At 50.0% G+C, this 12,927-nt stretch overlaps 1 protein-coding gene across 1 annotated transcript in view; it reads left to right on the forward strand.

Moving 5' to 3' along the window:
• MYOCD (myocardin) overlaps positions 1 to 12,927 on the forward strand; it is a 198,061-nt gene that overhangs the window by 155,814 nt on the left and 29,320 nt on the right. Inside the window, exon 10 of the mRNA XM_029928844.1 lies at positions 11,891 to 12,066. Coding sequence (XP_029784704.1) covers positions 11,891 to 12,066 — 176 coding nt within the window. The remainder of the gene's footprint in view (positions 1 to 11,890; positions 12,067 to 12,927) is intronic.

Consider the following 12,927-nt stretch of genomic DNA (forward strand, 5'->3'; position numbering starts at 1 on the left):
GGAGGAAGAAAGGATACATAAAAGGAAAAGAGGGATAGGGGGCTCCCAGTAGAGGTAGAGAGTCTATGAAGATGGCAGGAAGGAATGGCTAGAAGGAGGTTGTCCAAATCAAGGAAAATCCAACACCAGTAATGGCGAATGGACCCAGGCATCAGCCTCTTAGCAGTAATCTTTCGATGTGCATAAGAGTTTTTATGGGCAAGGTGACGGCATTTTGAGTAGCCGGTCCAGTGATGATGGTGACCCAGCCCTCTCTTCTGCCTATCACTTCTTGCAATCAAATCGTCTCCCTGAGGTTGAGTGGTGACTCAGGGCAGAGGTTCACCGTGGACTGTTCTCTTGGCCTCTGTGTGTTGTGCTCTCTCTCCATGTGCTGTTCCAGATGTGCTTACATTCTCCAGCTCTCTCTGCAGCTGGCTTTCTACATGCCAAGCTCTTAGAGGAAGACATGGTCATTGTCTTCTTCCAGGTCTTAGTAAAAACCAATCTAGAACTTCTCCCAACGCAGGAATGGGTTTGTTTTTCTTTTATTAAATTAAAAAAATATTTTTTTATTTTTTAAAATAATTCTTGAGAGAGAGGAAGCGCAAGCAGGGGAGAGGCAGAGAGAGACAGAGACAGAAGATCTGAAGCAGGCTTGGCACAGTCTGCACAGAGCCCAAAGCAGGGCTCGAACTCACAAACCATGAGATCATGACCTGAGCCAAAGTCATACACTTGACTGACTGAGCCACCCGGGTGCCCCTATTTTTTTTTTAATTTTCATTCCAGTATAGTTAACATACAGTGTTATGTTAGTTTCAGATGTACAATATAGTGATTCAACACTTCCATCCGTTACTCTGATCATCAAGACAAGTGGGCTCTTAATCCCCATCGCTTATTTTACCCATCCCCCACCCGCCTCCCCTCTGGGAACCATCAGTTTGTCCTATAGTTAAGAGTGATTTTTAGTTTGTATCTTTTTTCTTTCCTTTGTTCACTAGTTTTGTTTCTTAAATTCCGCATATGAAATCATACGGTATTTGTCTTTCTCTGACTTATTTCACTTAGAATTATACCGTCTAGATCCATCCATCTTGTTACAAATAGCAAGATTTTATTCTTTTTTATGGCTGAGTAATATTCCATTGTATTTATATATACACCACCTCTTCTTTATCCATTTGTCCACCAGTGGACACTTGGGCTGCTTCCATAATTTGCCTATTGTAAGTAATGCTGCAATAAACATAGGGTGCATATATTTTTCTGAATTAGTGTTTTCATATTCTTTAAGTACCCAGTAATGTGATTACTAAATCATAAAGTAGTCCTACTTTTAAGTTTTTGAGGAAGTTCCATACTATCTTTCACAGTGGCTGCACAAGTTTACATTCCCACCAACAGTGCACGAGGGTTCCTTTTTCCCCACATCCTCACCAACACTTGTTGTTTCATTGTTTCTTGTGTTGTTGATTTTAGCCATTTTGACAGTTGTGAGGTGATATCTCACTGTAGTTCTGATTTGCATTTTCCTGATGAGTCGTGATGGTGAGCATCATTTCATGTGTCTGTTGGCCATCTGGATGTCTCTTTTGGAGAAATGTCTGTTCGTGTCTTCTGCCCATTTTTTAATTTTATTCTTGGTTTGGCATGGAGTTGTAGAAGTTCTTCATATGTTTGGGATACTAACCCTTTGTCAGATACGTCATTTTCAAATGTCTTCTTTCCTTCAGCAGGTTCTCTTTTGGTTTTATTGGTTGTTTCCTTTGCTGTGCAGAGGCTTTTTATTTTGATGTAGTCCCATGTGTTTATTTTTGCTTTTATTTCCCGTGCCTCAGGAGACACATCTAGAAAAATGTTGCTATGGCGGGTGTCAGAGAAATTACTGCCCGTGCTCTATTCTAGGACTTTTATGGTTTCAGGTCTCACATTCAGGCCCTTAATCCATTTCAAGTTTGTTTTTGTGTGTGGTGTAAGGAAGTGGTCCAGTTTCATCCTTTTGCATGTAACTGACCAGTTTCCCCAGCACCATTTGTTGAAGAGACTTTCTTCTTCCTTCTGGATATTCTTTCCTACTTTGTTGAACATTAATTAACCGTATTAGTGTGGGCTTATTCCTGGGCTTTCTATCCTGTTCCATCGATCCATGTGTCTATTTTTGTGCCAGTACCATACTGTTTTGAGTACCACAGCTTTGTAATATAACTTGGAATCTGGGATTGTGATATTTCCAGTTTTGTTCTTTTTCAAGATTGCTTTGGCTTTCTGATTTGACTTCTACAGCAGGAGGCTTGGGCCCTCTTGTGGCCACATCTGAGGAGTATGCACCCAAAACCCTGTTTCCTCTTCCTAGAAAGCCACTAAAGGAGTCTGAATACCCACTTCCAACGTGTGTTGGGGAGAGGGCTGCCAATCCTAACAAGCAATGCTCAGGACAGCAGCTGGGCATCTGACAATTCCACTCAGTTCCGAAGCTAGCTCTCTGGAATGGCGTCAGATCCCACAGGTAAAGGGCCCAGTTCTGGAAGATCACCCTCTTCAGACACCAGTCGCAAGCAATTGCCACCTATGCTTCTGATCAACCAGCTAAGGATCAGAGGTTCCCATGATGCCCTCCCTGAGTTCAAGGAATTTGCTAGCGCAGCTCACAGAACTCAGGAAACGCATTTACTTACTAGATTACTGGTTTATTATAAAAGGGGTATAGCTCAGGAGCGGCCAGAGGGAAGAGACAGAGGACGAGCCCAGTATCCATGCTGTCCAAGCACATCACTCTCCCCGAATCTCCACGAGGCCATCAACTCAGAAGGTCTCCAAACCCCTTCCCTTTGGGTTTTTAATGGAGGCTTTATTATATAGCCATGATTGATTAGATCATTGGCCACTGGTGATTGAACTCAGTCTCCAGCCCCTCTCCCCTTCTTGGGAGCCAACGGGGTGAGACTGAAAGTTCCAACTGTCACATGGATAGTTCTCCAGGCCACCAGCCCCCGTCTCCTCCGTGAGGTCCAAAAGCCACCTTATTAACATAACAAACAACACTTTTGTGGCTCTCATCACTTAGAAAGTTCCAGGGGTTTTCAGAGCTCTGCCCCAGAAAGGGGGATGGAAACCAACATAGGTTTCTAATGATAAATCACCATAGCACAAGTACTAACAGCCATGGTCTCTCAGGACAGACTACTGAAACAAAGCACCAGATATGATATTACACGGGAGTGAGGATTTATGAGAACAGAAATTATATCCTGGAGTTCAGCATGGCCTCCTGGAGCTGATGGTCATTATTACTTAACGATAACTCCATTTGAGAGGCAGCTGGGTGGCTCAGTCAGTTAAGTGCCCGACTCTTGATTCTGGCTCAGATCACACAATCTCACGGCTCATGGGTTCGAGCCCCGCATCGGGCTCTGTGCTGACAGTGGGGAGCCCGCTTGGGATTCTCTCTGCCCGTCTCCTGCTCTCTCTCTCTCCCTCTCAAAATAAATAAACTTTAAAAGGAGACCCTTCAGTTTAAGACCCCCTAGGAGCTGACTTGTGGCTTGTTAAGTCTCTCTCTGGCCATGGGAGCCTTCTTCCCTGGACAAGAGGAACATTCCTTAGCTCCCATGGAAGGTGCTCATTGTCCAGAGGCCCGGCTTCTGCTTGGATGAAACAGAACCCTGCTGGCTTTCCTGGGTTTTTTTCAAACAGCAGAAGGACTCTGGCGTTCAGCTCCAGGAGACAAACCCCTTTTCCTAGAGCGTCCTCCCCCTTCCCTTGGTCTGGCCCAGGCGGCCACCTGAAGGCCCAAGTCAGCTACTCAACCACTTTTCTAAAGACTCGAACCTGTATCTCAGAGAATATATAGTCTAGTTGTCAAAGATAAATTAGTTGTTGTTGTTGTTGTCTTATCACAGTAACCCTTTCACATAGGGGCATTATTTCCAGTCTACCAGGGCTGGTCCAGAAGACCTCCATTTTCACCTGTCACTTAACATTTCTAAAAGATCCGTGAGTGTTGGGGCACTTGGGTGGCTTAGTCAGTTAAGTGCCTGACTTTGGCTCAGGTCACGCTTTCTTTTTTTTTTTTTAATTTTTTTTAATGTTTTATTAATTTTTGATACAGGAGAGACAGAGCATGAGAGGGGGAGGGTCAGAGAGAGAAGGAGACACAGAACAGGAAGCAGGCTCCAGGCTCTGAGCTAGCTGTCAGCACAGAGCCTGATGCGGGGCTCGAACCCACGAACGTGAGATCTGACCTGAGCCGAAGCCGGAGGCTTAACCGACTGAGCCACCCAGGCGCCCTGTCAGGTCACGCTTTCACAGTGCATGGGTTCGAGCCCCGTGTTGGGTTCTGCACTGACAGTGTGGAGCCTGCTTGGGAGACTCTCTCTCCCCCTCCCTCTCTCAAAAAAAAATAATAAAATTTAAAAAAAAAAGATCCTACACTAGTCTTTGCTCGCTCACAACCACAAGGTGCAGACTTTGTAACAAAGCAAAAACAATCCCTGTTTATTATAGAATCCAGCCACTCATCAGAGACTCTGAAAGTCCTGAACACTCTGATAATTTATTTTAAGCCGCATAGTCAGTAACCGTGGCCCTAACCCAGATGGTAGAGCTGTCCGGCTTGTCATAAAAAGAAAAAGGGTTTCTTTGGCATCGCTTTCTCATGAACAAAATGTATCATTCCATAACAAGAAATCATTTCCAAAGGGCATGTGATCCTGGGGGGAAGAGGCACAATGAGGCAACATGGAAAGTACTTCTCCGTGCCCTTGGCCGTGGCCGCCATCGAGGCAGTCTTGGGCATCACTGTGAGGTCTGCAGCTGCGGAGAGATGCTGCACCCCCCCGAGAAAGCTCTAAAATGTGGGGGCCTGCAGAGGGGAAGCCAAAGACAGGGCTCAAGTCTCTTGACGCGCCTGATGATCTTCTTTGACCCTAGAGAATTAGCCTCAAGCGCCAGCAGAAGTAAGTAAGTCCTTCTGGTTGACTGTTTTTCTCCACTCATGTGGTCCCAGTATCAGAGTATGTCTTAGAGGCTAGAGGCTTCAGACAAATTTCTAAGGTGCCAAGAATCTGAGGAAAAGGAATCCCCATTCCTCCAAGCATCCAGGGACATCCATTTCCGTAATAAAGGCCCCTGGTCCCCTGTAAGAGCAGCGAGTTCTGTCTTTGCTGGATGATACCATTCGTCCTCTACAGACTGTATTGAAATATCTGTAGGCAAGAAACACGTTTGAAGTTTATTTATTATAGGGGTGCCTGGGTGGCTCTGTCGGTTGAGCGTCCTTTCGGTTCAGGTCATGATCTAGTGGTTCGTGGGTTCAAGTCCTGCATCGAGCCCTGTGCTGACAGCTCGGAGCCTGGAGCCTGTTTCAGATTCTGTGTCTCCCTCTCTCTCTGCCTCTCCCCTGCTCATGTTCACTCTCTCAGAAATAAACATTAAAAGAGTAAAAGAAAAGTTTATTATTTATTTTTGAGAGAGAGATGAGGAGGGGCAGAGAGGGGAAGTGCCCGTGCAGTGGCCAATGCAGGGCTCAAACTCACGAACCCTGAGCCAAAATCCAACAGATTGAGCCCCTCAGGGGCTTCCTAGGCAAGGGCCACATTTAAACCCTAGCCAATTCCGCAGGGATCACCTTGTCCCTTAGAAAATGGACTTTTCTTCCATCTCTTCCAAGAGGGCACTAAGAGCCCGTCTGTCCTGTAAATTAAAAATAGCTCTCCTGCCGTGCACTGAACAAGCTTGCAAGTAGATAAGCAAGTAAGGTCCTTTTCCGCAAGCTGCGTCGTCATTGTGGTCTCCAGGCCGAAAGGTACCCAGGACTCCAGCTATCTCCCTCAATCCTGGGATCCCAAATGTTTATGCAGAGAAAGCACAGCTGACTCATTCAGCCAGCTGCTTCCAAGGGGGACGGAGAAAGCTCAGACTCGCCAGGCCAACATCCCCTGGGGGCCAGTGCCCAGAGCCAGTCCCCTGGGGCAGAGGGGTGGGGGGTGATGTCAGGGCCTCCCGAAGCGGGTCCCTGTCACCGAACCCCCTGATGTGTCTCCAGGGACAATAGCCAGCAGACCACACTGCAGCGGCCCCCAGGGAGCCTCCTGCCGTGGGAGATTGGAGCAGAGGCTCGGGGTCACAGCCCAAAGCCGACAGACGTGGCTGTCCCAGAGACAGCCAGATAAGTGACCTTTGTCCCTGTCCACAAGAGCCTGGCTTGAACCAGGAGGGAGAGGAGTGACAACAGCCTTTCCAGAGACTCTGGGGAGGGTCTGTTTTTGCTCCCCCCAACCCCCACCCCAGGGCAACCCCTGAGGACAAGCCAGTTATTCTGGCTCTGGATCTTTGCAAAGAAGACCGGGGGACAGACTGCCTGCTGGGTGGGTCTTTTTTTTATTTTTGATAAAAAGCTCCTAACAAAAGCAGCAACAGTCACCCCCAGGCTGGGAATTATTCAGCCCTTGCCCATCAGGGACTGGGCTCCGATATTCACACCTTGTTCTGTTGCTTTAATCCTCGAAACCTCAAAAAGAGGCGAACTTTTATTGAGTTTTAGAGGTGGGGAAACTGAGGCTCTCAGGGGTTAAATCAGCTGCCAGCAGACGCAAGTGGTGACGTGAGGGGCCGAGAAACCACCAACGACTGTCTGAGTCCAGAACTGAAGTTCTTGCTGACCCACATACACCATCTCCAAGGGATGTCAGGGCGTCTCTGCGGTTCAGCTACTCCTGTAAACGGGGGCAGGGTCGAGTCTGCACATGAGGGGAAGCCCATCTTCTGTGCCGGCTGTCACAAATCCAAGCCACCGCAGCCCTGAGCCTGCGGTGACTGGCGGGGAGAGTTGGGGAGGAGCGGGGGGCAGGGCGGGCTCTCTGGGCCTGTGCGGGAGGAAGCTGACCGGGCACATGGTGCTTTTTGGAGATCAGACAAATCAGGGTTCAACGTGGGGCCTTAGCCCTCACCTTGTTGAGTCCTTCAGGTATAAATAACTACCCCTGATGTGGTTGTGTGGACACACGTCTTCATGGACGTCAACAGAAAAACTTATGCATTTTTTTTAAGTTTATTTACTTTTTAAATATTTGTAACATGTATTCATTTTGAGAGACTGAGACAGAGTGTAAGTGGGGGAAGGGCAGAGAAAGAGGGAGACACAGAATCCAAAGCAGGCTCCAGGCTCTGAGCTGTCAGCACAGAGCCCGGGGCTCGAACCCAGGAGTGGTGAGATCATGACCTGAAGTCAGATGCTCAACCGACTGAGCCCCCCAGGTGCCCCACACTTGAAGTTTTTAATTAAAACTTGTGTTTGTTTCCCCCTGCTTCATTGAGGTATTATTGACAAATCATTTAGCAAAAGTATTTTTTAATTATTTTTTTAATGTTTATTTATTTTTGAGAGACAGAGCACGAGCAGGGGAAGGGCAGAAAGAAAGGGAGACATGGAATCCCAAGCAGGCTCCAGGCTCTGAGCTGTCAGCCCAGAGCCCGAGATGGGGCTCGAACTCACCAACTGTAAGATCATGACCTGAGCCGAAATGAAGAGTCAGACTCTCAACCGGCTGAGCCCCTCAAGCAGAGAAACTTCCTTAAATGATTGCCATCACGTGATCAAGTAGACTTCTAGAAGCCGTGTCTCTCCAGGGACTGGCTCCCCAGACAATCCGCTCCCCAGGCCGCTCCCCAGGCCGGGGAACTCCTCACCCTTCCCGCCACCGCCCTGCTGTTTGCCACTCCCCTTCACTCCCCCCATCAGGGTCAAGGGCGCCCTCCCCGTCTGTGGTCCTATCCACAGCTGAGGGTCATTTCAGGCCCAGTCCGACCCCGCCTCCTCCAGACGTCCCCTTGGATTTCTCCACACTGCGGGCTCCTCCGTCCGTCCAGGACGGCACTCTCCTGTGTATCCCACGGAGACCACATCTTCACGGCGTTGTATCAATTTGGCTTCCACTTCTCTGCTTCTCCGAAAGTGTGAAGGCTGGACAGGAACAAAATATGTGGGGAATGCTCCGTCCCGCATTCCCGACTCCTTTGCTCCAGACCCGACGTTGAGACTTTCCCGCCTTATTCTAGCACCTCACTCCCAGGTCACCAAATGCCAGGTGTCAGAGTGGAAAGGGCAGGCTGACAAGCGGGTGGCAAGAACAGGCCCCCACGAAAGCATCATGAGTGCCCGCCCCGGAATGTCCAGCTTGTCTGTCCTCACCATCATGGTGTCACTAGGAGCCCTCAGACCTCAAGCACTCAGGTAGAAGATGCTGCAGAATGTGGAGCCACCCTAGGTCACGTGCGTAGGAAAAGGGAAGACCTTGGCCGTGACCCACTGCGGGGCCCCTAAAGGACTGACCAGCCGATGGCTTCCAGGGAGGGTGACAGGTTTTGCCGCCCCGCTGAGGGCAGGCGTAGCTCAGTCCCGGCGCGCACTGAACACTGAGTGTCCTCGTCCACGTGACAGTGAGGAGCCGGCGCGCCCTTACTGAGCGGATGGGAAGCCTCGCAGAAGTTGATGCTTTTTGTTATTGCCACCACTCGTCCGTGAATGCTGTTTTTACCATTTGCTGTCACCCGGCATGAAACAAAATAGGATGTTGCACATAAGAAACCCTCCTCTCGGGGCACCTGGGGGCTCAGTCAGTTGAGCGTCCGGCTCAGGTCATGATCTCGCGGTTCGTGGGCTCGAGCCCCACATCGGGCTCTGTGCTGACAGCTCGGAGCCTGGAGCCTGCTTCGGATTCTGTGTCTCCCTCTCTCCTTGCCCCTCCCCTGCTTGCACTTTGTCTCTCAATAATAAATAAAAGAATAAAAAATAATTTTTGTAATTGAAAAAGAAAAAAAAAGAAACCATCCTCTCTCTCTCCCTGCCCGCCTCCCGTGACGTTTCCAGCCAGTGTCAGAATACTCGGACAGCGTTGCGGTTGGATGGCCTTCCTCTGGCGTGTGCTTATTTGGGAGGGGGCGCTCGGCGTGGGTGCAGGCGGGATGGTGGGGAGCCCCGGGGTGGAGGAGACTGTCCCAGAAAGTACCAGACCACACGGGAAAGCTCTGCACCCATTTAGACTGAAGGAAGTGTGGAGGGAACATAACAAAACTTTCAGGCGGAGGGTCCTGTGGGGCAGGAAAGACTGGCTGCCGCCAAGGGGCTAAACACTGTCACACGCAGGACTCTCTGAGGTTGGAAGTGGAGTCGGCTCAAGGCGTGTGCCAAGCAGAGCTAGAGAAACGCTGTGATTTCCAGGGTGGGGGAGGCTTCACACCCCCGTCAACCTCCCAGGTCCACCCGGCCCTCAGTGACATATGTAAGCCTTTTAACAGGGACGAAGCCTTTAATTTCTACCAGTAGAAGTAGGACTTGAAAAAACTTTTTAATTTCTTTAACGTTTGACTTATTTTTGAGAGAGACAGAGAGTGCGAGCAGGGGAGGCGCTGAGAGAGAGGGAGACACAGACTCTGAAGCAGGCTGTCAGCACGGAGCCCGACACAGGGCTCGAACTCACAAACCGTGAGATCATGACTTGAGCCAAAGCCGTCTATTTAACTGACCGAGCCACCCAGGTGCCCCAAGACTTGAAATTTCAGTGACATGTGTTTCTTTGCAGAGCCCAGGGTTTGCTGTGAGAGAAGGAAAAGAAGGGGATGAGCTAACCCCAGACTCTAAAATAGACCAGAGTACTGAAGAGGGTAGGGAGAGAGTGACCCCGACCTCAAAGAAAAAAGTTGGCGTTGGTCAGATACCCAGGGAAACCCCTCTCTCAGAAAATGAATGGGTTGCTGACGTCAAGATCCAAAAAACCTAGCATTTCTTTCTTTCAGGTGATATGTAGACAGATGTTTTTTATTATTCTCCATCCGTTTCTCTTATTTCAAAGAATTTTTTATAGGTTAAAAAAAAAAGGACACCTCTGAAAATAGAAGCTGAAAAATAAGTCTCCAGTAATTCAATGACATACGGTGTGGCATAGTTTAACTGCGGATGATCTCTGTGTGCTCCCAGGGAGGATTCTGGGTAACGTAGTGAGAATAAGCAAGTTTCAGAGGACCTATCTGGACCAACCCTGTCAACATGAAGTACTTCGCATGTGTGTATGTGCGTTGTTATACGTACAGAACTAAATCTAGACCATGAGCAGGAAGTAGGATGAATGTGTCCGTGTGCGTGTGGCTGGTAAGAATCGACTGCATCTCCGATCACAGAAAGGCAGTCATGATTTTAGCAACAAGCCTCGAAGCTGTGGACAGTCCCCAAGTCCTTCCAGGTTTTCGGAGTGCCGGGGCTGGGGGGAGGGGAGCAACTGGAATTTCCAGCCGCCCTCTCCTTGTCCGGCTCTTTCCTGATTTGACACTTGGACGTCTGAGTGAGGGTCCGTGACAGGTGCCAGCGGGGGTGGTGGTGACATGTGCCATACCACACGTGTTCCATTCTGTGCACCTCCTTGCTGCCTTTGCAGTCTCCGCCGTGAAAGCTCCGCGCTCTTATCTGCACAAAGCAGGAGTCAAAAGTTCTCGTCCGTGTGATTGCAGAATACCGGGCTGGGAAACTTCCTGATAACACCCACATTCCTGTGGAAGAGCCGCACTGGGGGTCAGGGCAGAGGCGCTAGGGCCTGAGCACATTCTGTACGTGCTGCTGGATAATGAGGCAGATGCAATCCCGCAATTAAAAAGCGGGGGGCACCTGGGGGGCTCAGTCCATCGACTGTCGACTCCAGCTCAGATCTTGATCTCGCAGTTCGTGGGTTTGAGCCCCGCGTCGGGCTCTGTGCTAACAGCTCAGAGCCTGGAGCCTGGTTCAGATCCTGTGTCTCCCTCTGTCTCTGCCTCTGCTTGTGCTCTCTCTCTAAAATAAACAAACATAAAACTAAAAAAAAAAAAAAGAGAGAGATGTATAAAGATGTCATTGAATCCCACCTGGTTTGGCAGCCCCTCCCCCCTCGCTGCTGAGCCTGGTCCCTCCACAGACCACACAGGCAGCTGAGGAAAGCTCTGGGCCTTGTCAGCCGTGGAGGGTTTCCACAGTAGATCTGGAGACAGGAGGAAGATGGAGAAAATCCAAATAATAATAAAACAACCAAATAAATAAAGACCCCGCTGCCGTTTCTGAGACACATTGGTGGCTTTTTAAACCAGCGCCTTCAGGGAAAGGGGCTTCATGCCCCCGGTGACCTTGGCTAATTCTGACATCTAGGAACTTAAACTTGGGAGCGGCCCCAGCTCATCCCCACCAACGAGGTTTGCTCAAGGCTCTGTGCCATGTGGCTGCCTTGTATTTGAACAGGATGCCCCTCGCCATCTCAGTTACACGTCTGTTCGTAAAACCTGAGGGCCACGCCATTCTCCTCTGGCCTCTCTCTGTCTCCAGCGCTCTCTTTCTTTCCATCATCTTCTCTGATTCAGTTTCAAAAAGGGGTGGGTCTCACGTAGAAAACGTGCAGGCACCCTGGGCGGCTCAGTCGGTTGAGCATCTGGCTCTGGATTTCTGTTCAGGTCGTGATCCCAGGGGGGTGGGATCGAGCCCCACGTCAGGCTCCCCAGGGGGTCATGGGATCGAGCCCTGCACTGGGCTCCTTGCTGAGCGTGCAACCTGCTCTCGCGCTCTCTCTCCCTCTCTCTCTGCCCCCTCCCCTTCTTGTGCTCTTGCTCTCTCTGTCTCTCAAAATAAATAAATAAATAAATAAAACCATTTTATATTTGCACACATCACACACGCTTCCCTCCAGATGCATCACTTTTATAAACTCAAGTTCCCATTTGGAGTAAACAGACGAGAAACAGAATTGAAAACCTATCTTCACTCTTGCCTTGAACCAGAAGCAGATCAAAGGGGACAGATACGCCCCCTGACGGGATGACACGTTGAAGCATTTCCAAAAGGCCCCTTGGTCCGCCCCTCAGCCTCTGACCCCGTTCTTGGGTTTCGCCCCATCAGGTAACCAGGTGAGTTTCTCCAAATCTGCAGATGCCTTTGCCTTCGAAGAGGACAGCAGCAGTGACGGGCTCTCTCCGGACCAGGCTCGGAGCGAAGACCCCCAGGGCTCCGCGGGATCCCCCGCAGACACCAAAGCTTCCGAGAGCCACTTGGCAGGTCCCCCAGGGGCAATCCAGGTAAATAAACCACATCCCAGCCTGTCAGGTCTTCTTAAAGGCACACTGCCACCTTTGGTTTTGCATAGAGACCCCAGGTATGTCTCCTGGTGGTGCTTCAGATTCGTGCCTCTTCTTACCCCATCCGGTCCAGGGATCGGCGTGAAGTGGCCAAAGCCTCCAGAAAATACTGAAAAGGAGCCTCAGGGCTATACTATACCCTTTGCCTTAACTTTGTGAGCATCTACGCTGCCAAGGAGATAACCTTGTATCTCCCAAATTTAGGGACAAGGCTAAAAGAGGCTCACTGAGATCAGGTGACTCACCAGTGATCTCCCAGATAGAATGTGCCAGATCAGGCTTCTGACTTCAAAGCCCACAGACTTTCCATGTACTGAATGTTCTCTGCAGGGTCGTGGGAGAGTGGAGACCAGGAAGTGCTGGGAGCCCCAGATGGCTCTGTGGCTAGCAGGTGTCAACCTCCTGCACCGTGGCGGGGTCTGCGTCCAGCCCAGCGCGGGAACACCACGTCCCCGATTCCCGGGCCAGTCCACAAACACTCGGGGCATGAGGAATGTGGATTGCAAACACCACATGAAAGAGCACATTTATACGAAAAATAATTAACAGTTGCTAGCACCAGGGCGCATTCCACTTGTTTCTTTGAGATGCCACACGGCCTCCAGGCAGGTGGCATCAATGTCCCTTCTGATGGAGGGGGGCCCAGGCTCTGTGAGGCTGAGCAGCTGCGTGGCCTCCAGACGCTGCAGAGTCCCAAACCCCCTGGTTCTAGAAGCCACACAGAGGCCCGAGGGGGGCTTCCCTCAGCCTGGCATGGTGGTACTCAGTGTGACTTGCTGGTCATCGCCATGCCCTCCTTCA

The sequence above is a fragment of the Suricata suricatta genome, chromosome 17 (assembly GCF_006229205.1).
Source record: "Suricata suricatta isolate VVHF042 chromosome 17, meerkat_22Aug2017_6uvM2_HiC, whole genome shotgun sequence".
NCBI classification, from domain to species: Eukaryota; Metazoa; Chordata; class Mammalia; order Carnivora; family Herpestidae; genus Suricata; species Suricata suricatta.